This window comes from Falco punctatus (genome assembly GCF_963210335.1).
Source record: "Falco punctatus genome assembly, chromosome: 12".
NCBI lineage: Eukaryota > Metazoa > Chordata > Aves > Falconiformes > Falconidae > Falco > Falco punctatus.
In genome coordinates, this window is record NC_137592.1 from 10,120,110 (window position 1) to 10,147,420 (window position 27,311).

The 27,311-nt window shown below is 40.2% G+C and overlaps 2 protein-coding genes and 1 long non-coding RNA gene across 7 annotated transcripts in view; 2 read left to right on the plus strand and 1 right to left on the minus strand.

The window, feature by feature from the left end:
- LOC308071823 (prokineticin receptor 2) overlaps nt 1-4,579 on the plus strand; it is a 46,678-nt gene extending 42,099 nt beyond the window's left edge. For all 3 annotated transcript variants that reach the window (XM_080407838.1, XM_080407839.1, XM_080407840.1), the window contains one exon: nt 2,253-4,579. In XM_080407838.1, coding sequence (XP_080263964.1) covers nt 2,253-2,949 — 697 coding nt within the window. In that variant the 3' untranslated portion in view covers nt 2,950-4,579. The remainder of the gene's footprint in view (nt 1-2,252) is intronic.
- A 2,608-nt stretch (nt 4,580-7,187) lies between these two features.
- Nucleotides 7,188-10,621, plus strand: LOC308071825. Its single transcript, XR_013931320.1, has 2 exons — nt 7,188-7,521; nt 8,015-10,621. It is a non-coding gene; the product is annotated as an uncharacterized lncRNA (long non-coding RNA).
- Nucleotides 10,622-12,450: 1,829 nt separating this feature from the next.
- The window catches only part of AHCTF1 (AT-hook containing transcription factor 1), a 41,757-nt gene continuing 26,896 nt past the window's right edge, over nt 12,451-27,311 (minus strand). For all 3 annotated transcript variants that reach the window (XM_080407834.1, XM_080407833.1, XM_080407835.1), the window contains exons 26-36: nt 26,937-27,044; nt 26,273-26,468; nt 24,790-24,987; nt 23,091-23,520; nt 21,246-21,348; nt 20,237-20,343; nt 18,866-19,050; nt 15,011-16,817; nt 14,112-14,245; nt 13,546-13,652; nt 12,451-12,905 (exon numbers count right to left, since the gene is read on the minus strand). In XM_080407834.1, coding sequence (XP_080263960.1) covers nt 12,722-12,905; nt 13,546-13,652; nt 14,112-14,245; nt 15,011-16,817; nt 18,866-19,050; nt 20,237-20,343; nt 21,246-21,348; nt 23,091-23,520; nt 24,790-24,987; nt 26,273-26,468; nt 26,937-27,044 — 3,559 coding nt within the window. In that variant the 3' untranslated portion in view covers nt 12,451-12,721. The remainder of the gene's footprint in view (nt 12,906-13,545; nt 13,653-14,111; nt 14,246-15,010; nt 16,818-18,865; nt 19,051-20,236; nt 20,344-21,245; nt 21,349-23,090; nt 23,521-24,789; nt 24,988-26,272; nt 26,469-26,936; nt 27,045-27,311) is intronic.

Sequence of the window (27,311 nt, forward strand, 5' to 3'; positions counted from 1 at the left end):
AAACAATTAACCACTGAAGTCTGTTGTAAGAACACAGTGTTTTGGGTTCACTGAGTTTTGGTTGTTGGTTTGTGGGGTTTTTTTGTGAGCTTTTGATTTAGTAAACAGAGAAAAATCTCATTCATTTAACAATCAACAATTCCATGTTGGTTATGTCATGTAGGTTGTTGACTTCTGCTTCTAAAAAAGAATAGGCTCCTAGCAACAGCTTCCCATGTTTAGTTCATTTAAAAGGGCTCACTTGTGTAGAGAGGGTAAGCCCGTCCCACAGGATTCCCCTCAAGTAGGGTTCTCTTCCATCTTCCTTGATGTCTATTCAAATGAAATTAGGGATTTCACATATTTAAGGCCACATCTACAGTAGAAAATAATGCAATGTGAAAGGAGAGGATCTGAAGAGCAAAAGTTCATGCTAAGGGCCCAATATTCATGCTGCAAATATTCTGGGGGCTTTAGCTTTAGTTGGGTCCCCTGGACTGAATGCCCATGAGCACTTGGTGTGTTCTATGTACACTTTTGGAGCATACCTTCCAGGGCAGCTTCATCTGAACTCTGTTCGTGAGCTCCAGGACCACTCTGCAGTCACAGCCCAAGTGTGGTAAGCAATGACAATCAGGAAATCCAGCACAAAAACTCCCTCCTGACTCTCTTGTAGAGATTTACACCATGCAGCCAAATGTTTTGCTGAGCAGATAGGCATACTTACGAATGCATACACATACATTATCCCACAACCTTGTTTCCATAGGACCCAATCTAAAAATATTCATTTATCAGCTCCACAATGAGGCTGATATAATTCTGCTGTCCCTTGACATCCAGCCTGCACTGTTAAGAGCGATGAACAATTCATCTGCTTCCAAGATCTGGCTGATGAAATGTGCCGCTGATTTTCCATTTTATTTTAGAATTAATATATCCTGTGGATGCTATCTATGTATAGAATATATACAGATAGAAAAGCCTTTAAATGAATGAGAAATTCCTTTTTTTTGTAACAATCCTTTGTGTCAAATATAATTGTACTGGCAACTCTGGAGAGTCTTTGATAAAAATCTCCTTTTAAGAGAAATATCATAATCTTTCTGGGACAGTGTACTCTAACGTAAGCTCTTCTTACATCTATAGCTTCTTAAAAAATCAACACCCCCAAATTCCAACCAAAAAAATACCCCAGAGTGAATGCCATTGTCCTAGCTCCTTTTTAACTGATTTGAGGGCAATTGATGAACCTTGCAAGTAATGTACTTCCATTTCTCCACACTTCTTTGTGAAACACTGCAGTACACCTTGCAGCTTTACAGTCATAAGGAGTGCAACACCTAACTCGGGTTTTATGGTTTGGCATGTTACTTAACACAGCATATTTAAGATTAATTAGCAATAGTCACCTCCAGCAGAAGACACAAAAATTTGCATGGACAGAAAATGGATACACAGCCCTTTGTTGGTGGCTTGAAAACACGCTCACTTGTAACCATTCATTAGCATCAGCTTCAACTTTTTGTATCCCATGGAAAAAATATGAAAATAATAAAAACATTGTTACATATATTTGACCTGCTTGGTAAAAATATGTGTATTTAAATAGTTCTATGCCCAGGGAAACCTTTTTCCTGCTGCTGCATGTTTGCCTTTTTACCCGCACCTGACTAGGCATACATTATTGCATGTTTCAAACTCCTGCTTGAACATGCACTATCCAGCAAAGAGTCCCCATGTACTATATCATGGTATGTCCTGAGTATGACATCACCTGTGTATTGTGCTAGGTCCTGCAAACATATTTGTCAGTAATAGGAATATTCCCTCTCTTTCTCCTCTTCCTATCTTTTCCATAACTCCCAGATATGTAATCCGTGTTAAAAAGGAAAGTTTGTGATAAAAATTGCAACTCTTTCTGATCTTGTGAACAGGTAGGAGTTTTAAGACTCAGGTCTTAAAACCATCCTCAGACACCCTAACATACACTGAGATTTTCAGATTGTCAGGTACCCACTGTCCTAACAAACCACTCAGCCACTGGCTCCAGAGTTTCTAGAACCAGGAACTGATTCTTAGACATAAGAACCTTGCTTTAGGCTGCCACATCTGAAAATTTTCTTAACTCTCCTCACAGGCAAATTTGTCAGGCTTTCTCCTTAAGAATGACAGCAGTTTCCTTCTGCCTAATTCTGTCCACTTCTGTTTTGAAATGCGTTCTGACTAAGAGTGTTTTCAGACTTCATTTTAAATGAATTTATCTGTTCCAGGTACCTGGCCATTGTTCATCCACTGAAACCACGAATGAATTATCAAACAGCAACCTTCCTAATTGCCTTGGTCTGGATCATCTCCATACTTGTAGCTATCCCATCTGCCTACTTTACTACTGAAACAGTGTTATTCATAGTGAAGAACCAGGAAAAAATTTTCTGTGGTCAAGTTTGGCCAGTTGACCAGCAGATGTACTACAGATCGTATTTTCTCTTCATCTTTGGCATCGAATTTGTTGCACCTGTTGTTACGATGGCCTTGTGTTATGCCAGGATCTCTCGGGAACTTTGGTTCAAAACTGTACCAGGATTTCAAACGGAACAGATCAGGAAGAGGCTTCGATGCAGAAGAAAAACTGTTATGGTACTGATGTGCATCCTGACTGCCTATGTTCTCTGCTGGTCACCTTTCTATGGGTTCACAATTGTCCGTGACTTTTTCCCCACCATCTTTGTGAAAGAGAAGCATTATCTTACTGCTTTTTACATAGTTGAATGTATTGCTATGAGCAACAGCATGATAAACACCATGTGTTTTGTAACTGTAAAAAACAACACCATGAAGTATTTCAAGAAGATCATGTTGCTCAGATGGAGATCAACATATAACGGAAGCAAATCTAGCACAGATTTAGACCTGAGAACAAGTGCAATGCCAGTCACAGAGGAGGTAGACTGCATAAAACTGAAATAAATTTTCTGAAGTTCTAATCTCACATATTTTGGAAAGGGGGTAAAGAGGAAATAATGCCTCCTCAGAAGCTTCTCCCTTGTCTATAGGAATATCCACCACTGGGCAGAGTCCTTGAAAAGCAGCCTACTACATGTTTCCACCAGAACTCTTTTCACTGGACTGCTGTATAATCCCATAACTCAGACCGATGCTGTGCTTCAGGTCACAATATGTAAATACGGGATGTAGACCCTCATTTTGGAGTTGTTTAAAATTTAAGATGAACAAAAAAGTCTATGAATGCATTAAAATATATTACAGTGATGGAAGAATTGATTGCTGATCCTAAAAATGATGATTCTTTGTTTCTTCTTAAAAGGAATTTCTTTGATCTTATCATTTGTACCTTTAAGCTATTCCGTGTCCTTTTCCTTCTGTTCAAAAGATGTAGGATGGCAAAAATGCCCATTTTCCTTCGTGTCACACTTCATCCTCTCAGTTTACTTCTCAGGATGAAGCTCCTTGAAGTCTACAGACTACCAGCTTTCTATTGTACAATGTGCAGCACGCTCTTTTGAAAGAAAGACACATTCTCTACAAAGCTAAATACTGCTTCACAATCTAGTGAAAAACCTCAAGTCTCTTCCTGTGACACCTTGTTTAAGAGTATTTTATCAACATTCCACTCTGTAGTTTTATGTAGAATGGTACTCTGTTTATTGTATTTGGAAATGTCACAGCTACATATTGAAGGGAGCTGTTCCCTTCTCTTGTCTCCAGGCACCCTGTGGCCATATTCTGCTGCTTTGAGTCACGGAGCTCTTCACAGAATCAATCACTAAATCATAGAGGTGGGCAACACTTCCAGATTATCTAGTTCACCCCTCTGATCAAGCAGGGTCAACTAGAACATGTTGCCCAGGATAGTGTCTAGCTGGGCTTTGACTGACTCCAGGGATGGAGACTGCACAGGCTCACTGGACCACCTGTTCCAGTGTTCAACAGCGCTCACAGTAAAAAAAGTGTTTTCTTATGTTCAGACAGAATTTCATGTGTTTCAACCTGTTTTTCAGCGGGACCCAAGTAAAATTATAGCATGTTAGTGGGAAAAAATCCACTCTGCTGAACCAGGCCTAGACATCTTACCAAGTCTGTATACACCTTCAAAATAAAATACAAATAGGGCCAAATTAGCATAAGGATCTTGAGACAATCTGTCTTTCTGCAAGCAGTGGAGAGACAGACTCTTGGCTGCAGCGAGCCAGTCACTGTTCGAGTTGAGTAGGTCGTTATCTGGTCAAATGTGAGGCAACAACTCAAGATGAATTCTGCATTGCCTCCAACAGTGCTGTTTCTACTGTTCTGATTTTGTGCAACTCCAGGACAGGTGTTTTCGTAACTGATACGCATGATAAAGCAGGTGATGTAGCAGTAATACCTACTCATTTAAACTACACATAAGATAACATGAACTTTTGTGTATTCTTTTGTGTATTGAAATAAAGTCTTTTCTATTGTGATGACAAATGCTTCTTTCTGTTTTAAAGTATGTAGTACCACCCAGTTTTGGAGTAAATAGCTTTTGTAAATAATGTCTATTTGTGAATTTAAAGTGAGCAGCAAATCCTGCTAATAAAACAGTAAATATGGAGTCAGTACCAGCATTGTGAATTATTTTTTATATTCTTCCCTTAACCATAATTTTCCTACACAAGTGACTAATGTGAATTATCCCATTTCTGCTACAGAAAAACTACCAAGCTGACCAATTAAATCTAATGGCAAAAGGATATTCAAATCCATTAAAGTGTTTAAATGCTCTCATCATTAGCTGCTCTTAAAAAATACACATTGGAGAGGATCTCATAATTTGCTGTGTTAGGCAAAACAATTACTGAAATCATTCTTCAAAATGATGTTTTTTAATAGGGATAAGTACTAAATCTATTTGTTTCCCAGCCTGCCAAAGAAGTTTAAAGGACCGGAGAGTTGCAGTATTTTATCAAGAGGCTTAATCCTGTAATTTCTCCTGAAATCTCACGGTTTCTTCTGAAACTATGCACCCATATTTATCTCCTGAAACCTGTATTAGTTACTGGAGATTAGCTAGCAATCCTACTTGTTATCCAAGTGCCCTGATGCTCCTTCCATCTATTATTACTAGACTTCTCTTGGTGCAACAGACCCAAACAACCAACAACTTTCCACACCTGGAAATCCACCTCAGGCTGAGTTATCGAAAAAACAAAGCTCAACCCCCACCAAGTGATATAGTACCAAGCAAAAACTAGGGGAAAGAATTGCTTTCAAATTCTAGAAATCCCTTTAAGAGCTTCAAGAAGAGCTCTTCTGGCCCAGCCTGCAGAGTGTTCTAGGCCACCACCACATCCCTCTCCCTGTGAGGGGCAGCAAAGCAGCAGCTGCCACAGCCCCTGCTGTGGATTTAGGTTTTGGAGTCTGCAACATTGCTGCATTTTGACATTATGAGGTTTTTCCAGCTGCCAAGCAGTGTTCCAGCCTGAACCACTGGATAGGGCAGGAGAAAAAGCTGTGCTTTGCCCCCCACTGCATTTGTTGTGAACAGCATCCCCAGAAAGAGGGGGATTCCCGCTGCGGAAGGACAACCCTTCCCTGATGGGAGCAGCCGAGCAGTCACAGCCCCCTTAGTTTGTGTCCAGCTCCAAACACCCCAAAACTGGTCACAGGTTCCACTTTCAGGGACCAATGTCTGCTCCTAACCGAGCTGCAGTACCCAGGGGCCCAGGGCAGCAAGCCCACCGGCCTGGCCTGGCGACAGAAGCCCACTGAGCTTTCTTGACCCCACAGAGCTCATTTCATGTAGGGAGCGAGAGGGCACGGCCCCTCCATCAACCAGGGCCTGCCTCCCACCCCTGGCTGCACTTCAATGTAGAATTTAAGACTCATAAAGTCACATCAAAGCTCCCTTGAAGCACAGCAGCATGCGGCCATGACAGGCCCTGGGCCAAGCGGCTCCCTCAGGCCGGGGGAGCAGGCAGGCCGCAGTTCAGGCCGCAGTTCCCTCAGGCCGGGGGAGCAGGCAGGCCACGGTCTGACCAGAGCAGCCAAGGGAGAGGGCCAGACCCCAGGCTCCCTGTAGCTTAAGGGAGTTGTGCAAGGGGAAAAAGAAAGACAGAAAGGTTTTTTTGTAGCCACACAGCTGAAGCTAGGGAGTGTGCATTCCAGCAGGTGCTCTGGGGCTGCCCAGCTGCCTCCTGCCCAGCCCTTCCCTGCAGGAACACCCCCACCTACACAGAGCCGTGTGGTGAGGGAAGCCAATGGGGACTGCGCCTGCCTGGTGCTCTGCTGCAAGAGCTGTGCTTAAACACAGAAAGGGGAGCACAGGCCGGGAGGAAGGCAGCAGCTGTCATGGAGGACAGGCAGCCCCTTCCCACACAAGCTGTTACCCAGCAGAGCACAGCGAGCCCCCCGGCTGCCCACGGTGGGCTCCAGGGCATGGCAGCCATACGGGCTATGCCAAGGATGAGGGATGCCTGAGGTGAAGCACCCTTCTAAGAGCTGGTAACAGGGTTTGGATAACCACACAGCAAATAAGCCAGATGCCACCGTGTCTCCGTTGTGGCTGGCTCCGATTTCTATCACCAAAACCAAAAATGTCGTGCTCTGGTGCTGGATTCCTGTTCAGCTGTCCGCTGCAGCACAGCTCCCAAAGCCAGAGGCTCGTTTCCCCCTGGATATCCTGGATATCCTCCAGGGATAACTGGAGGTAAAATCCAGTCTCTGCTCCCCCACGCTGGCTCTCTGAAAAAACCCCACCAAACACAGGTGTAAATGAAAAATAAAATGGCGACCCCACGTGGCTATGAGAGGAATTAAGAGAAGTAAAAGCAGTCATTCTCAGCGAGGGGCACTAAGAAAACAAAGCACTTATTTTAATAAAGCAACAGCAGGAAAAGAAACTCCAGGCATTGCCCCGCTACGAAAGGAGTGCCTGCAAGACCCAGGCCAGGGTGGGTCACGATAGCCTGGGCATGAATTTTCCCTGAGGAACGCCTGCCCGGTCAGGAGCCCAGACTTCACGCTCCTCCCCGGAGCCCGGCAGCCTTTCCCGTGGCAACAGCACCCTCCAGCTGCTGCCTCCGCGGCCCGGCACGGCCCGGCCCGGCCCGGCACGGCCCGGCACGGCCCGGCACGGCACGGCCCGGCACGGCCCGGCCTGGCACCGCCCGGCCCGGCACCGCCCGCCGAACCGCACCGCCCGCCGAACCGCACCGCCCGCCCCCGCCAGCAGCAGCAGCAGCGGGTGATGTCGAAGGGAAACGGAAACGTGGTCACAAATGGCAGTTCTGCCTGCACGGAGCTGGAGGGGCGCGTTAAGAAAAACAAAGTGCTCTTTCTTAAGGGAAGTGACACAGGAGTAAATCACAAGAAGCCTTCAGTAACGAGGCGGTGCGTTTGCAGACAGAAAGCACCACAGCGGGGAGTGATGCCAGCAGCTTACAGCAGTGCTGGAATCCACTGGGCTACAGAAAGGTGCCGATGGAGTGGGAGCATCCAGCAGCTACAGAAGCTGTACTGCAAGGCTAAAAACATCGCTCCTGCTTTATAGGAGAGGTATGGTGCTATAAACATTCAGTACCCTATAAAAGGTGTATGGAAGAAAGCATTAATTTTCTTTACTGAGGTCCTGAAGACTTCTTCATGAATACCATGTGCAAGGGTGAAGTTAGGAAGCATAACAAAGATTAAAGGTCAGCTCACTGTACGGTAGGTAAAGGAAGATCAGCATCTGAACAGCTGTTAGAAAAAAGGTTTACTAAAACATAACATTTTTGGTTCTTATGTAAGAAATTAATTACACTTGTGACAAATTATCTTGTTAAGAGTTTATCTGTAAATCAAGCTGTACTACATAGGTTTTTTTATTCAATGCTATTTTATAGGAACCACTATGGCTTGTACTGTAAGCTGCTCCGTATACTCATAGTTTCTATTATATACTGATTTAAAATTGAGTATTTTAACATACAACCTGGAAAGATCTTGGAGGTAAATGATACTTCACACTAATCCCACCTGGTACGGCTTCTCCTTCTCCCCGTTCCAGGCGGCTTTGAGGGATTCTTTGCACACAAGGATCACCAAGCCTCTGCACAGTATCTCATCATTAAATAACTCTTCTCTGAGCCGATCTGACCATACACCAGCAAAGTACTTGCCAGGCATTCTCCAGCACTCTTTTACCAAGACCGTGAGACCTCTCCCTAGAAAACAGCCAAGTGCATCCTGTTCATGGATAAGCAAGCAAATGCATACACAAGCACTGCTGTTCAGTCGGAGTGTCCCCACTAATAGTTTCAATTTGCAATCAAGATTTGCAAACACACTTACGAGTAATACCGAGTTCCAGGATGACAGAAATGTAGATGAAGTCTACATGCTTCAAACCAGTGAACCGAAATGCCAGTCATTTGCATTACAATTACATAAACGTTAATAATGGGAGATAAATGAACCGACCAGTCTACAATTGTCTATTAGCTAAAACTGCTTTTAGTTGATTCTTCGAAGAAAATCTTACCTGGCCTGTGTACCTCTTGGATCCTGCGGAGATGAGGATACCATTCTCGTCCTTTAAGAAGCCACTGTGAGACCGACAGGCCAGATCAAAAGTAAAGGTCTTCCCATGCCCTGGATTCCTAAGGTCATAGATATCTGCGCTGTTGGCGTTCACAGAAATCACACCCTACTTCCTGCATCCTTCTCTCTGTGTATTAAAATTACAATTGTGCTATCAAAATACAAGCAATCAGTCATTTACTAATAATTCATTTTTGGTCTGGATTTAAACCAAGTTCAACAGCAATGCACGCCACACCAATGGCTGCTGTGGGATAAGCCTGCTCTCGGCTGCGTGTCACCTAATGCGATCTAAGGAGGGTCCTGAACAAACGGACACATCAGTAACCATTACATGTATTTTTCCCCTCTACCTCACATATTGGTCATCCACACAGCACAGTGCACTGGAAAATGTATTTTATTTTAGGAACAGCTTTCATTCAAAATGAAACACAGTACATTTATCTCCAAGCATATCAAAGAGACTCATTATCTTGACTAATTTGGTGAAAAAATGCATTTCTGGAATGGAAACCTGGAAGTTTTGCACAGAAGACAAACAGTACAAAAAATTAGAATTCTGTTATTTCGTAGTAGTTTCAGATTGGCCTAGACTAATAGGTCACAAGCATTGCCTAACAACTCACAAGAAACTATGATTTGGCTTCTGCCTGTATCTTGATTTTCCCCATCAGAAATCAACAAGCAAGCTATTTATGATTAGTTACATGGGAACTGATGAAATTGCAGCAAATGAATCTATTGTGCTGACAGCCCTGAGAGTAGTCTCCCACAAGAGGAAGTTCTGATGGGGGATTAAATTAGTTATCTGCAGCCTTATTTGCACACTGGGCATGTACAAATATTAAGGCAAATAAACCAAGTCAACATGAATCAGTTAACACTTTAAGCACCAAGTAGCTATCAGAAGTAAAATAGATTCGCTTTAATCCTCCTTCATGTTATAACCTGGAATGAACACTTACATCAGCCTTGGCTTCTAAACATTTGAAGAAAAAGCCTTGTGAATATTTGCATTAACTCTCTGAGTAACTCGGGGAGCCATTTCTACTAAAACGTTCATTCTCTTGACAAATTCCCTTTAACAACAGCCCTTAATCTTATTAATATTCATTCTCCCTTCACTAATATCTCCTACTATGTTTCCGGGAAATAAAATCTGCCATTATGCCGGTTTTTGTTCTTTCTGAAAGGTGTCTGCTATCCCAAGGCAGTCAACCTTCCAGTGGAATCTCCTCTGGGATTACAGCCCTGAAAGGTACAAATGCACAATTTAGCTTCAGCTTTTAGCTGTCTGACATTAGATCAAAGCAGATGCATCAAAACACTCCTGAGAAATTCCAGCTTTTCTTTAGGGGGAGAAAAACACACACCCCTCAAGCAAGTAAATTTCCTATAGAAAAACTTCAAAATTGCTCTATTTAGTGATGAACTATACCGAGTAGCTCCTGGGAAATTCACATCTCGGTCACAAGAGAATTGCAGCTCTATGCCCCTACAGCCTTACACATGCATCCACTACAATGCATCCCCCCCTCTTTCACGGCCCCTTGTCCCCTTCTCTGGCACCAGAATTATCATCTTCCTCTCAGATACATGTGCAAACACCTGCAATTCTATTAAGACTCCCAGCCAGCTCAGCCACTCACCCCGAAGCCATTTTAATCATTTAAAAAGGCAGGCTCCTTCCCCAATTCATCCGCTTAAGCAGCATGCCCATGCACTGGATCCTTCCCACCCTTCCTGAAATGATCTTTTCCACTCCATCCTTCACACGTTTGTAGCAAGCCTACACAAAAGAACACCCATGTAAAAATCTATTTTCTCCACTTCAATATAAACCCATCCTTAAGTTGCCATCATAACACTCTTAGCTAGCTTCTTTTCCTTTTCTCAGGCTCTAAATAATAATTCATAGTGCCTGTTTGCCCCTCTGTTTCCTTCTATGTCCTTCAACTTCCTGAAAACCCACTCCTCGTTACACATTATGCTTACACTCCTTTTTAAACTTCTCCCTGGGGAAACTGGTCAGCACCCAAGAACTATGCACTCAATTTAACTGGGGGGGGGGGGGGGGGGGGGGAACAAAAAAAAAAAAGGGGAGGGGGGGGGGGGAGGAAAACATTTTAACATACAATTGGATTAAAACTCCTTTAAAGTAAAAAATCACAAGACTATTCCAAACCTTTAGGAGGTTATTGAATCTCATGCCAATTTTGTTGTTGTTACTAATGCTTTCTTTTTTCCTCCAAAGCACTTCCAAATGATGGTAATTCAGCTGAGCTGGTTATAAAATAAAGAGGCTAAAAATCACTACAAATCTACAAATTATTAATAAAATTAGTTAATACCATGTTATCATTTGTTCTAATGGGTTTTCATACAAAAAAAATATATTGTAAGTACAAATGACAGAAACACGTTAAAACCCTACGAGGTAATCTTCACTAGCACTTCACCACTCAAGTCTATTTGATCAGGAATCGGAACATTTTATAAATACTCTTGTGCACTACACACAACATATATTCAGATTTGACATCCATTTTCTATTCCGGTTTTGAAAGTTTGTATTTTACCCCATATTCTGAGCTCTTTGCTGCATTTCTGTACAACAAGAATTTAAAAAAATATTGCTAGAACTTCCCCCCCTCCCCCTCTTTGACGATATTTATATTGTAGTTCAAATACAAAATATTCAGAATGAATTATTAACCTGACTGAAAGGTCTCACTCAAACCGACACTTTCAACATTTGGCATCTTTTTTAAGCTTTCATTCAGTGATGAATAATCCCAAGGAGAAAAATACCCTACTGCATGCAACTGCTTCTCTAGAATGACCTGTTCCAAGATAGAAAAATCATGGCCCCAGAAGAAACTTCTTTTACAAGCTTAGTCTGTTATTAATACATTCACCCACTATGTACAAGGTATTAGTTAACCAATAAATTATTTCTTAGAGTAACTGTACTAGTTTTTACTAATTGAAAAGTTTAATGTCACGTTCCACCATTCTGTAGTCTTCAAAGTTGCATCCATATATAAATTAACATACATAAAAATAATCCATTGTCTAAAAGACTGCACATCAAAATAGTATTTCCATGTCTGCTTTTAAAAGAATATTTGTTGAATTTATTTTTACAAATTGAAGCTTTATAGGGACATTTACTCCATAACCCAAGATTATTAATGAAACAATTATTAAAAAATATGGTTTGTAACTAAGATTTCTGTACATTTTTGTACCTTTTTCAGACTACTATGTTAGCTTTACCATCAGGTTTTCAGTGCTGTGATATGCAGGCTTCAAACACTGCAAAATATGTTTACAGACAATAATTAATTCAATTATAGTAACATTGCTATTAACCTTATGAAAATAATTTTGGCTCAAATTTCCAAGTATATGGGTAACATCCCTTTAAACCTGATATGCTATTTTAAGTATCACATCCTCTATACAGTCAATTTTTTGCTGACAACAAACTGTAAAAAATAGTGAAACATCTGAGATGTGAACTAGTTTTATGAACTAAAGAGCAGCTTTTGCAAAGTTTAAGACAAATACAAAAAAAATATTGCACACCTTAAAATACAATTGTTTACATTCTGACTTCGATACGGTACAAGTTAACCGTGAATGTAAGGAATTACTCGTTTATATTGTGAGCCCAATTATTTGTGCCAGAAGGTCAAATGTCATTTAGAAAAGTCAAACTAGTATGTTTCAAACATTTACTTGTTATAGGAATTCTAAGTAAACTTTTAAAAAGCTTAAAAAGCTTTAGGCCTCACTTTTGAGGGTCAACAACTCCTGCAAACCAACATTAACATTTCTGAGCAATACAGGCCATTCAACCCACTATTCCCTCAAAAAGCTAGAAGACAGTAAGCATATTGTGAAGTATACATTTTTATTTAACATTCCTAAAATAAGCTGTATTTACATATTATATAAATGTATGAAGTCTTAATATAAAAAACTGCATTGACTGAGGAAATCACACTCCATATGGAGTTACTTATTGAAGACCATTTGTTTATGAAATTTTACAATAATTTATATAAATTATCTCTTCCAAATTAGATAATTTTTTCTTTTTACTAATCCACACAATTTTGATGACTTTGCAAACAGTGGTGTATATTATAAACTTTAAAAACAGTTACAGCATCTTCCGGCGCACAACTGGCTTTGGAAAATTAGACAGTCTTTTTTTGTTCTTTCGCAGAGTCTTCTCTGCCATGTCTGCAGTTTCTTTCTTTGTTCCATCCACTGGACTTCCAAAAGGAGAGATGAATTTTATTTCCACTGGTGGAGGTGACCAAGAACCTTCTCTTCTTGTGGTTCTGAAAAGAAAGAGAAGTACCAAAATTTATTTTTTCTTACCCACAGCTTTTAGTGGAGGTAAAAATTACAAAATTAATGCCAAAGAACTTATTTATGGGCTTCTTTGTAGGCAGGATCAAGGCAAAAAAGGTACACAAATAAGCTTTCTTTTGCTTTCATTCCTTACCAGATTGTACCAAGTATTCTCAGTCACTGGTCATATTGAGCCTTTAGAGCACCCTAACCCAGCTTTTAAGAGGCAGATATCCTCAAACAGTTTTCCAGAATGAACCAGGAAACATGTCCAGAAACAAGAAGTTCCCTCTGTTCACTGACCCCCTCCTGCCTTGTATGGGCAACTAAAGACTGTTAAAAGTGAGTGTGGTTTCATAAAGGTGGAATACAACAATGTAAGAGCCCACCATCACTGCAAAGATCGGTATCCATTCCTTTTCTATCCCCTCCCTCTCCCATTTCTGTTAGAAAACTAAACCGTTAAGTGGGGGAAAAGGTGCCTGTTAGACCAGCAAGCTGGACAGGCTCGTAAGGTCAGAGCAGAACTGCTCAGCCAAGCAAGCAGAAGAAATTAGGTGGCAAACAGCTGAACTTGTGAAAACATAATAAAGGAATGCAAATAAGTGTTCAAAAATAATTTCATACTTGGTTGCTTTCCTCATTTTTGATTTTGCAGTTCTACCTCTCTTCAATTTTTGCTTTCCCACAGACTCTAAGGATTTGGTATCCTCTTCCTCTTTAGTTGGAAGCTCCTATATTAAGGCAACAAAAATATTACTCATACACAAGTTCTTACACTTCTACAGAATACAAATCAGTCTTTCTTTCATGCAGTCATGCCAAAGTTTTCTCCAAAAGCATTACAGTTTCTCTCAGCAAAACAAACCTTTCATCTGAAATTACTGTACCATCTTAACAGTTCAAATTCTGAAAATTAAAAGATAACACACCAATTAAGTTTAAAGAAAGCCACTGTGCCTTTTGTTAAAGGCAAAGCGATACTTACTAATTCTTGACTTACATAGACTCAAAACTGACTTTTGTAGCTAGTTTTCATGAAGGAAAAACCCACAAATTGTCTAGCTGCTTAATTTAAAGCTTTCTTTTTAGACGTACTTTCAAGAAAAAAGGCAAGGCATTGCAAAGTATGATTTGAAAAAGCAGTACAGAGCAAAAGTCAAGAACATGATACATCCAGAGTTTTTACTTACTGGTTCTTTCATAATTTGGGAAACGCTAGATACATTTTTTCTTCTTGACCTCAAAAGAGGTGGTGAAAAGACAAATTGAGAAGACAAGTCTGGGTCTAAATCCTTAAGCTGCACAGGATGGCCTGCTTTTCCAGCTAAAATGACAATGCATTGTTAACACGCACGTACATTACAAAGGACAGTGACATTAAGTTACAGCTCATAATCAAGAGCACAATACCTTCCCGAAATAAAAGCTCCAGTCAGGCTTATAAATACTCAGTGTGGAGGTGTCTTTCCCCCAGTAACTGCCTCTTGGGATCCATTCTTTTTCAGCAAATTGTGAAACAAAACCAAGCCAGTGTAGTGGTTTTACCTGCACTTACGTAATCAGAGGTATTATGCTCAAGAGGCATCAAGAGTCCCTACGCAACTCAAAAAAGAAAAAATTTATCATGTACACTAATAAAAAGTAACTTAAATAAAAAAATATATGCCCATGAAAAACAACCACATAATTAAACAGCTGTATAGTTTGCTGCAAGATGGAGCAGCCCAGTTGCAGTTAAAAACTGAACAGAATTTGGAAGCACGTCTCCTTTATTTCTCCATCGGGAGGAAGAGATAGCAATTGCATATTAACAGATACCCTCCAGTTTTCAAAACTGACAGAAATTAAGCTCATGACAAAAATTCACCTTAAATTTCTTTTCACTCAGATCAGCCTCCTCATCTATTCCCACCACAACTAGTCAGCCAGTCATGTAGAGTTCAGAAAGAAGATGAAATGCCTCTTTCCAAATTTGTTATTTTGCATGGTTACATTCTTTACAATGCTTAAAGCCAGCCTCACAGTCTGTTTTCTATGGTTTACAAAACAGGAACACCCCCTATTTTGTATATAAACACAGCACACTTGCCTTTAAATTTCTTTGCCAGTTTTGTGAGAGGAGGAGAGAAAAGGAAGGACTCATTTTCCTCAACAGACAGTTTCTGATGCATGGGAGTTTTGCGGGACCTGGTTCTTGTTACAGAATCTGTTAAAGTTCTTGATATTTCAACACGTTCTGATGGGTTTACGTCTTCAAGCAACATAGGGCTGCCATCAGGTCCTTTGGGGGAGGCCTCCTCCCCTGCGCTCTTCTCCAATACTGACTGCTTCTTCCTGCCCCGACGCCCTGTCCTTCCTGGAGTCCTGGGTGTGCTTGGTTCCTCATTTGGCTGTGCAGGTGTTTGCCCATGAGTATCTGCTTTTTCTGGTTTAGCATGTAGAACTCTTCTCACTCTTCTCCTAGGAGTATCAAGGATCTCCACTTCCCTACCTGAATGTATGTCTTCCTGAGTAGAGAGAGATTCTGCAGCTGCCAGGAGATTTCGTGCCACCTTCCTAGCACTTCTTCTAGGAGTGACAGGAAGTTTAAGCTCAGTTTGAGAAAGCAATGACTTAGAGAGGTCAAGGTCAGAATTTTCTGAAACTTCCGATGAATTGATCTTTTTTCTTCTGCCTCTTTTAGTTGGCACAGGTAAAAGTAGTTGGTCACTAGGCTGCACCTCTTGACTCTTGACAACATTTTCAGTAAATTCTAAATGAGTGCTTTTCTGTTTTCTTGCACTTCTACTGGGACTGGTTGCCAGTTTTATCTTATGACCTGGGTCACTCTGGCCAGTTTCTTTTTGTCCTCTATTCCTTTTGGAAGTAGCAGAAACAGTAACACTACCACCTTCAGCAAGAGATCTTTCCTCGTTAGCCTCTTCCAAGGGTTCAGATGCAGCTTCCTTTGCTCTCCTTAAGCCTCTTCTTGGAGTAACAGCTATAGACTGCGTACTGACGGACAATGTTTGTCCATCAGAATGGCCATCTTCTGTTTTTTCTACGTTAGTATGTTTCGGCTTCCTGCCTCGCCTAGGAGTCACAGGTATTTCCTCAGCTTGAGCATTTTCTTCTGTTTGAAGATGAGAAGTCTCAGCTGCTTCTTTCTTTCGCCTGGTACTTCTTCTAGGAGACAATCCAAACAGAACTGGATCATCCGTCTTCAACAGCTGCTGATCGCCTGCCGATGGAATCCTTAGATTTCTACTCAGTTGTCCCCTTGCACGTGTTCTAGGAGTGATGACATACTCTACAGGAAGTTTGCTGGTTTCATCTTCCACTACTTCTGGCACAGTTAAGGCAGATTTTGCCTTCTGGAATCTAGTTACCTTTTTACCTATGGTTTCATGAATAGACTGTTCTACAACTTCAGATGTAAATTCTTTACTTCTTGTGTCTTTGATTACATCCAGTAAGTTCTCAGCAATAGCCACTTTAATGGGTTCAGGCACATATGGGAGCGACTCTGTAACATTTTGAGACTCCTGATCACTAGTTACAGTGGACACTGAGTTTGTAACATGTTCTTGGTTTTCAGTATTTCCTAAATTGTTCACAGGTTTCTCCTCTGTTGTGGTACCAGCCGGTTTAGAAGCATCCACTAACACAGGGTCTCCCATCTCTGCTTCACCTTCTTCTCCTTCCAAGACTAAACTAAAATTACTCTCAGATATAAAAAGCTCTCCCTCAGCTGCATCACATTCACCATCTCTATTATCAGGCAAATCACATATAAACTGTTGTTCTGCAGTATTGTAGCTGTATTGAAAATTGCCTGATGGATGTAGTTCACTATCTGGTGATGTTTCAGGTGCATCTTCGGAGATCTGTGCCTTAACCGCACTATCGTCAATAACCTAAAGTTAAAAAATGTCTGTTAATGCATGATTAATTACCCAACTGACTTCAAAATGAGCTAGATGAAACTGAGGACAGTGAAATGCTGCTTTTCCTTTCAGATCACCACTAAATGCGAAGTTAGAAACATACAATGTATTCTCTCAATGTACTACAGATAACAAGTTTATGCATTTAAGGGACAGAGAACAGAGTATTCTGTGTATGCAATCACATGCTCCATTTCTGATCTGTTCATGACTAAGGATCTGCTACCACCCATGAACAAAGTGAGCCGTTTTGCAAAACAAAACATATACACAACTGGCAGTAACCATCACATGGCAGTACTTGCCCGACTGGCTACAAATCCAGACCGACTGACGAACTCTGCATCTGACAAGGTAAAACACAATCCTGTCCCCAGAGTTTAAAGTTTCAGTCACGATAGTTGTGACTGCAACACAGTCAAACCAGCCAGGTATCACATCCAACAACTCAACGCTGCACATTTAAGGGATCACTTGGATTGTGTGAGACAACACCTATATTCTAAGTACCTACAGCTCATGTTTTGCTGTAGCAACCACTCTTTTCTTCTAGATCCACACGAGACACTCAAGCTTTTATGTCGAGAACAGAAGTAGTATCTGTTACATATTTCAAGTGACTCAGATGGTCAAGATAATTTAATCAATGAATAAAAGACCTCTGCCCAGCCCTCTAAGTTGTAGTGCCAACGATGGCAGAAGGAAGAAGCCACTCAACGGGAATCTCCATAGAATCTGCTTATTTTTTTGCCTCCTGCCTTGTAACAAGTTGCTAAAGCATCATGTTATAGCAGCATGTCACGCTTCAAAATGGAATTTACGAAAAACTATCTGCATAAACTTTCCCTTTATGCTTACAAATCTACGAACAAGAAAGCAGGAAGTCATTTATCCTAAATTCAGTGAAAGCAGACAAGCCAAACCCAGATGTTTACTATAAATCTGTAAGAACCAGTTATAACAAAAGCAGAAAAACCTTCACTGTACTGCTACATGAATGACTGCAGAAGCTTTGTGACTGTCTCATGTACCTGCTCCCTTTTTCCCGTCACAGATTTTCCATTTACTCCCACAAGTGACTGATGTATTCCCAAGTCTGAAATCATCTTCTCTACAGTGTTGCCCTAAATCCCAAAGCTGAGACAAGCTAAAACAGTAACTGCCTATTTAACTTCACCTGCAATCTGGGACATGGAAAAGCATCGCCTATTACTTAAGACCTATCTGTTTGTGGTAGGCCTACCTTTCAGTTTGTATTTCACTCCATTATTAATTCCTGTGAGTATAACCCTACAGGAAATTGACAGTATACTCTCTACGGTACTTAGAGGACATCCACAATGAATCCAAGTAACTCATCAGCCCCTGTTGAAGAACAACACGGGGAAAACCTGGGACAACCAGACAATCTCTAGTTCTGATTTTCAGTCCATGTGAACAGCCTTTTAGAATACATATTTTACAACGTTTAGATGTTAAAAAAAACACGTGTTTTACAAATAAGTTTTAAGTAGCTGGAAGTACCTTCATACTGAAATTAACTCTTTACCTGGCATGTGGTTTATGTTAGTTAGGAACAAACAGTAAAGGCTCTAAGCACCTAAATCATTCTGGAAACGAGCTTGGTTCCCACATGATCTCATCATCTGGCAAATGGCCCCCAGTACTGAAAAACTGCGTTCCCCAACTTTTCCTATTAACTTTAACATTAAAACTATTTATTTTTAAAGTCAAGTAAGAAACATTAAGTTGTAGTAAACCAAATGAATGCATAGTTATTTAAAAAAAAATACCTCAGACATTTTTTGTACTACTACAGCTCTCAAAGGCCCAAGTCTTGACAGGTTCTATTTTGTGTCACAGATACAAAAAATGCCTAAGAGAAAAACCTAGCTGCCCTTAGGTAATGAGGTTTTAACTTGTGTTTTTGTGTGTGCGTAACTGTCAGTACAACAGGACTGCCCTCAATTTGCAAAGTGTGTTCTATTTTGTAGAAAATGGGAAAATAGTTTACTTACATTCATTTCCTCAGCTTTATGAGCATTGTTAGAAACAGCTGTTTCTTCCTGCAGCAAAGGAGCTTCAGCTTCAACTTCAGCCGCTTCTAGGTTATGTTCTTTAGAGAAATCCACACACTTCCCCTCAAGGTGATTTTCTGAATGAGTACTGACCACATCCTCACTGTCAAGAATACTTATCACAGCTGGAAGAGATTTATGTAATTTTAACTTAACTGCTATATAAATGACACAGGTTTAAGCAACAGAGTAAGAGAGGGAACAGGAGCCAACAATACAGTTCTCCATCCTGCCACACATATCGAGCTTTCTCCAAAAACCAGAAGCCAGAATTACCGTGCTGGTTTTGGCTGGGAATGAGATAATTTTCTTCAGAGTAGCTGGTATGGGACTATGCTTGGGATTTGTGCTGAAAACAGTGTTGATTATACAGGAATGTTTTTGTTATTGCTGAGCAGGGCTTACACAAAGCAGAGGCCTTTTCTGCTTCTCACCCCACCCCACCAGCGAGTGGCCTGGGGGGCAGAAGAAGCTGGAGGGGACACAGCTGGGACAGCTGACCCCAGCTGACCAAGGGGATATTCCATATCACATGATGTCATGCTCAGCACAAAGCTGGGGGAAGGAGGAGGAGGCAGGAGGACGTTTAGAGTTATGGTGGTTGCCTCCCCAAGTAACCATTATGACTGACAGAGCCCTGCTCTCCTGGGGATGGCCGAACACCTGCCTGCTGATGGAAAGTAACAAATGAATCCCTTAGTTTGCCTGTGCAGCTTTTGCTTTACCTATTAAACTGTTTTTACCTCAACCCAAGAGTCTTCCCACTTTTCCCCTTCCAATTTTCCCTGCCATCCCACCAAGGGGAGAGTAAGCAAGCAGCTGTGTGGTTTAAACCATGACAACTATATGGCAAAGGAGGCAGCCCCACAGTAAAATACGAAAAGAGGAAGGGGAATACCAGCTGGCAAGTCCATAATGAACAAGAACAACAGAGGAAAGGCTGGAAAGACACTGATACTACTTGTTCTTCGCAGCCCGAATACTGAGGATGCATCATCTTTTAAAATAGTAACTCAAACAGCAGATCCTACAGTACACAAATCAGTAGTAGTGCACAACATTAAAATAAATACTGATCTCTCCTAGTATTTTAAATTCTACCAGTTTTCTGAATATCTTTATCAAGAACAAGACCATTCACCATGCATTTCCTACAAGGACTTTGAGGAGGGAATTCTCTCTATAGTTTAATGAAAGCAGAAACATGCTAGTACTACTTCATTCGGAGACACTGGTATGGCAAGCTACATGTTTTACTTCAAGAGTTCAGCTACCTTAACTCACATAACATCTCCAACATACTGTACATACATTCTCTGTCTGCCTCCGGCAACTCAGAAAGCTGTGGATTTATTGCAACTGGTATGGCTTTTTCTTCTGATGAAGAGGATGTTTTGGACTCCTGGTGGTTTGTTTCGCTTCATGAACAGAAAGAGAGAAATTCATCACCAAGCTTCAAAACAAACATTGAAGAGCTTTACAAATTACTTTCTAATTTATCTTAATTTTTTCTGTTCTGTAACTTGAAGATTTTACAGTGAGAAATTCCCTTACAGACATACCTACCTACGTTCAATTCATTGCATAAAATGAGTCACAGGTACTTAACTACATTCCCAGCTATCTAATAGTAAATAATAACACAACAACAGAGTTGTATTAAAGAATAATAACTGATTTCTCTTTGGCAGGAAGAGTGCAACTGCTATACTGGATGTTTAGAACAAACTGATGAAAAGTCTGTACCAGTGTTAAGTCACCACTTGAAACTCAGGGTTATTTCATTGCTAACATTCTGTCTTTATTACTATGCAGTTGCAGCTTTTAAAGAACCTGGTGAGAAAACTGCTTCCCTTTCCATAAATAAATAGATGCTAATTGAACACACACAGAAAACAGAAATTAAGTGTACAAAATACTGCCAGAAAGTATTCAAAGCCCAAAATAAACCTGCTGAAGTTACAGGAAGCTCAGGCGTGGTTTTTAGCTACACAATTTTCAGGCAAAAAAAGGGCTTATGTTCACAGTATCTGCTTAGTAACCCTCAATCTAAAAAAGTTTGTATCATCTGTTGAATGAAGTCTTTATCATCGTTATACTTTGGGGTCTGCAATAATTTGAGAAAAGAGGCTCAAACCAACAGTTAGTCAATTTGATTTACATTTATGCCAAATTAATTCTGTTCACAGACAGAAAGGAATAGAAAAAGCATTATACATAAGAACACAGGAAAGAACCAAAAATCATGGTTTTCAAAGACAGGAAAGCCAGAAGTTACATGTTGTATGAACCCAAAGATGTATCTATTTTATAAACTCACCCTTCACTTGCAGTTCCAAAAGTAGCAGCCTCAGCAGCTTTAACCACCGATTTAGGATCCTCATGAAGAATAAGACATTCAGCATTTGATTCTTCCACAAATCCTACAAAAACAGACAGATGTATGACTTCCCTGTTGCACTTAACATCACTTCTTTTAAAACACTCATGTATTTTCAAAGTCAGCCTTTATACATTTCACCTATGATAGTGATCTAACAAAACAATGCTACCAGGCACAGAAGGTCTGAAATACTCTTTCTTTTAAAACAAGAAGTCTGATGCATAATTTCAGTCAAGAAAACAAAATGACCATCGATACTCTGTTTACACACTAGATTTGATACATGACCAATCTAATACATAAAACATTCAGAAAATACCCCTCCTTAAAATTGGGTAGGAAGTTCTCTTTTTTTCTCTTTGGGTATTTATCACATTCCAGCAATGCTTCTTTCTTTTCTTGACTCCATTTCCCCTGTTCTACAAGAATGCATCTAAGGTCTTTCCTTATTCTTTCCTCTAATGGTCAACTGGTGGTGTTGAAACCCAACTGTTTGCTAACTTGTTATCTCAACAGGTTCAATTTTAGAAACATCCTCCTTTTCTTTGTTTCTACTACCTGCTTCCTCCAGCTCCAGAGATCACCTTTGCAGACAGTATGCAGGACTGGGATAATTTCACTAGCTCCAGCCAAATAAGAGCTATACTGACTGCCCTCTAATGCCTCCAAACTACTGAAATTGTACAGAACTGTTTGTACCGTAGTCCAGCAATAAGGAAGCTTCTTTATAAGCTTATTCTTTAATAATTAGTACCTTATTATTTTAAATAAAAAGCAGCTTTAATTTCTTGTCCAAATACAAGGCAGCTAAAATAGGTAAGGCATTTAGGCACTCCCATTGTTTAAAAAGAAAAAAAGACCTGAAGAACTTCAGTATACAACAACCACTCTCCAGGATCCTTAAGAATCATCTCAGACTTCAGACTGAGTCAGGATGCATACGAGGCACTGACACTGGAGTACACACTCACTGCTACAAACTGTTTCAAGACCTCAGACAAAGAACTCTGACATGTGCATACCTGTCCCAGGAATAACAAACTTTTTTTAAAGAGCTGAACAGACTGAGCTTTGTTTGGCAAAATGACTCCATAGCTGTGCCTGCACATCTTGCTGTTCCTGCACTACTTTCATTCCCAGCTCATCATTGCTTAACAGCTAGTGAGCTACATCTCTTCTAATCTGCCAGCAGACCTGCTCATACGAATCCTCGGCAGCTGGATTGGCTTGAATGAGTTGAACAGAGCTGAATAACCAAGGACCAACTGAACTAGGTTTGGACAAGGCTGCAGAAGCTGTTGAGCCAGCAAAATGAGCAAGGAAAGCTGTAACGAGAGGCAGGCAGACAAGCAGACTCACTTCCAGAAGAAAACTATTTAACTGAGCACTAATAAGGTGGTTAAAAAAACAAAGAAAAATAAATCTATCTAGTCAAACCAAGCCATACAGTAAACTTGCTGTAAAAAAACCTGCAGCCTAAGGTATACCTGCAAAACATAACCGGAAGCATAAGTTTTCAACTTGCATCCCTCTCAAAACTCCCACAAGTCACTGCTGCCCCTCAGCTACAATTACAGCCAGTCAAACCCAGTATATATTCATAATGCCCAGGATATCTAAAGGAGGACTCAAACACAGTAGCGATTTTAAAAGCCTAGGACAAAGAAGTGCCTAGGACACTCAAGAACGCTCATCATTAAAATGCTGCACTCCTCATCTATTTAACCTTTTGAAGACATTTGAAAAATTCAGAAACTTAGGTTATCATAGGATGAAACACACCAGCTTCTTTTCTTAGTTCTGATGAATCTGGTTGTTCTATCTGGGAAGGTTTATTTTCAATAATGTCACTGTCTTCTTCCTTCTCCAGTTCTTGAAAATCGCCAGTTTCTTCAGTGGAAGAATTAGCTGGTTTAGCAGCTATAAAGATGACATCATCTTCAAAATCACCAGGTGATTTTGCATCATGATACTCCAAAGTAGTGTGGTCTGATACAACAGAGAAGTTACTATTTTCTTTGCTGACATCCATTTTCTCCAGACCATCTCCAGATATGCTTTCTAAAGACTCTTCCATTTCAGCTTGATGATCCTCAGGATAGCTCAGAGTAAACAGAGTTGTTTTATCTCTACTTTCAGACCAGGCATCCTCCACTACTCCACAATGATGCTCAGATGAAGCTCCGGGCAACGGTTTATCATCTTCTGTTACCTTTTTTTAAAAAAAAAGTTCACAATCAATAACATGCATATGCTTTTTGTCAAAACAAGACACCAAAAAAAGAACATATAGCAGTATTTTGTAAGTTTTATGAGTGTCACCTTAAGCAAGGTGCTACAAAATTAATTTACATCTTCACTTTTAAAGTTGAGTGTAAAAATTAATCACGCTTTTGACTGCCTACTGAGTTTCAACAACCTTGAGGAATTCAGATGAAGTGGGTCTTGTAAGCGCTTGCTTATACTGTCATCTCAAGGCTCTTCATTGGGTTCACTACTGTGTTTTCAAGAAGGAGCTCTGCAGACCTAAAATCATAACTCAGGATTTTACTCTTTTTTATGCTTGCTGTTTCAGCTTGCCTGCACTACTAAAATATTTAGTGTTCACTATGCCTGTAGCATGGAACAAGGAAATTAATCTGGCCACAACTGCATTATTATTAAGAACTTCATATAAGAGTGAGTGTCTTGTTACAATTGAGTAGTTCTTTATAACGGACAATAAAAGGTATCATAAATCCAGATTTCTTAGTTTCATATATGGAGATGTAGATACTAGTGCATGTATATACATATATAGTGCATGTAGATACTAGTGCATGGCCCTGCTCTGCCTCTGATTTTGGTACATTGATTCAGCAACTGCACGATGAGCTGAATCAGGGAATCCAACTGACAGAACAAAAGGAGTAGAGAGAGGCAACTTTTACATGGACCAACTTAATTGGACAACTATACGAATGCCATCCCTGGTGCAAGGTGAGAAGCAAAACTCAGAACTTTATGGCTAGAGAACACAGCTCTCTCCATCAGGAGTCTTGCTTTTACCACAATTTAAGTAAACCTAGCCTTGCGAACAGAGACCGAAAGTAAATGCAGCTCATGAGTTTTATTGCTTTCAAAAATACTTAATTCACAAAGCTTAACAAACCCAAACAACTGGCTCAACCTATATTCTTTACCTTCCTGCCACACCGCTATTTGAAAAGGTATAGCGGGAAGCTAGCACACAGCTCCTAACAACACCTGAGTAACAACCACCAAGGTCACTCACTGACTTTTATTTATGAACATGTTCCTGCAGGCATATGATTTTACAGAAGGTCTACCATAATCTTTTCTGTCCAAATTCAAGCCTGCCATTCTGATTTGCAATTCAAATTCTCAATATAAGGAGTTTTTGAAAACTTTTTAAAAAAATCTAAATCACAGTCTATAAAGCCTTTTAAATGTAAAAATCACTACCTTCAACCCAGCTTACCCCAGCAGTCCATTTTGCATTCGAGTTCTCTTCCCTGAAAGATATTCTAGGCTCCTTTGCTCGTAGAGGAGGAGTAACCGATCGCCCTGGTGATGCAGAGGGAGTTGCTAGGGGTGTGGTGCGAAGGCTGGATCTGAGAATAGACTGAGGAGTAAACCCAGGAAAACCAGAAGGAGCTGAGGCCAAAATCTTAGCTCGCTATGAAAAGAAATAAAAAAATTCATTTAAAACCAGTTAAACCTTCAAAACAGAAGGCTGCACTTGTCAAAGCTATTAGTTTAAATTATGAACTGGATATGTACAAGCAGAGAGGACAAAGTTTAGCCTCTGCTCTTTTTCCAAACATACAAATACCTTAATGATAAAAAACCAATGCTTTTTATGACTCTTTTGGTGGGGTTTTTGTTGTTGTTGGTTTGGGGTTTTTGTGATGAAACAGAAAACATTATTTTTCAAATTAATTTCCTGAAGAAACAAGGATATAGAATTCTTGTCTGCAGTGTTATCTAGATAATTTCTGCAATTTTGACACTGCTCTTTTAAAATACCTGCAGCTTCAAATGTTACCCCAGATACAGTGACTGAAAACACTGCCATGCAAAATGGCAATCAGCAAAGCAACAGCGATAGCTTAGTTTTTCACTAATTAATCAATCCACACACTAGACTAAATTAAGTGGCACTGCTGTAAAAATACCTGCACATCTTCATCTAGAAGTATTCAGGTCTGCTTACCTCAGCTCAGAAAAGATTTTACAGTACTGAAAGGGTTTAAAAGGAGGATAATGGAACTAGCTTAACAATATGGACAATATCAAATAAGAAAAAGGTTGTAATTCAGAGAGATCACAACTATTTTGTTCAGGTAAGCAAGTCAACTGTTATTCCCTTGCATTATAAGAATTTGATGGCCGTGAATGGAAATACAGTTTAACATAATTGATAACTAAAATTACTGCATAAGTCATCACTGAATTCGACACAGACTGACATCACTTAACTGACATTAAAGTAGTGTAGTTTCTCTCAACCATTTTTGTCGTTTTCATCGTTCACTCAACCAGATTAAGAAACTGAAGCATATACACCTTGCTGGTAGGTACGCAAGTCAAACTAACACAGAGCTACTGAGCTCTCAACAGGACGGTTAAGCTACAAATTGCATCTTTAGGTATCTAAGGATATTGAAAAGTCCAATTTTAACTTCTTTGGTTCCATGCAATAAAAACAAGTGTATTTCACAAAGCTATGGGACAACATGAACACGGCAATTAACTTAGAACTAAACTTTTCCTCTCTGAGACTGTTCCCAACATACTGCTTCCAAAAAGGACTGCATATACAATAACCACACGCATACTGAAAATACTCCACAATTTGAATGCAACAGTGTTTGTGCTAAATACTTTGATGGTTTTGTTTTAAACAAAGTTTCCAGGCTTTTGGTTTTGTTGGTTGGTACTGTTTTTTTTAAAATACAAACCTTAACCACAAGAGGAGTCTCTAGTAAATTCAGCCCTGATGCTCCTAAAAAATTCTTTTGTGAGGTGGAACCGTGTATATTTGATTGCAGCGGGCTGGATGCCACAAATGAAGTAGAAGCTCTGCATGGTGACTGCCAGCTATCCCCCTGAGCCACAGAACATGAAGGAAGAGGACGAACCACCAAATCCAGCAATCTGTTAAGATACGCAATTTAAAATACAAGAAATAAATACATTTAAAAAATCATGTTGCATTCAAGAAATCTGAGATGATTCATATCAAAAAGATTCAATGAACAAGAAATATAGGTGTACCCTTACTGTTGGGGCAATGTATCAGGCCCACAAACAAGTTAGAGGCGTTTCTTAATTTTTAGTTGTTTCTTTACATGTCACTATTTCCTAGATCACTGCCTCTGAGGCAAGAGTAATCCAATCCTAAGTGGCACAAGTGATGTAATTTTCATACCAGAAGAAAATTCATCTACACTTCAATGCTGACACCGTTTCAAATTCTCCACTTCTTTGCACCCTAACAACCTTTAACCTAAATGCAAACCGAACACTTTGCAAACACAGACAGTATATGCACTCACATACATATATATACACCTAGGAGAAGCAGCATGGTTTTGAAATACTCCTTCTGTAGATATACCGTACCTGGAACATTTGTGTGAAGATTTTAAAACGGGTGTCCCAACAAATGCATCAGGCAACTCTGTCTCAGGGAGACGGTGCGTTATGACCAGTGGTTCTGTAACTCTAGGACTAGAATTAAAAAGGAAAATATAAGTCTGACTTCCACTCTCCTGAAGGCCAAACATACCAGAACTCAAGTCTATGTGACCATACCACCTGTAGAGAAATCATCTGATAACCACTAGCCTCTTTTCTGCTCTTTCTAGTTCTGCCTATTTTTAAGCAAAGAAGGCAGAAACTGGGCAGGAAGTGGTATAAGATTACTATTTGATCACACAATTAAGTCTATCAAAATCTGTACACCAACAGCTTGGTGGTAATCACAGTTTTAGTTTC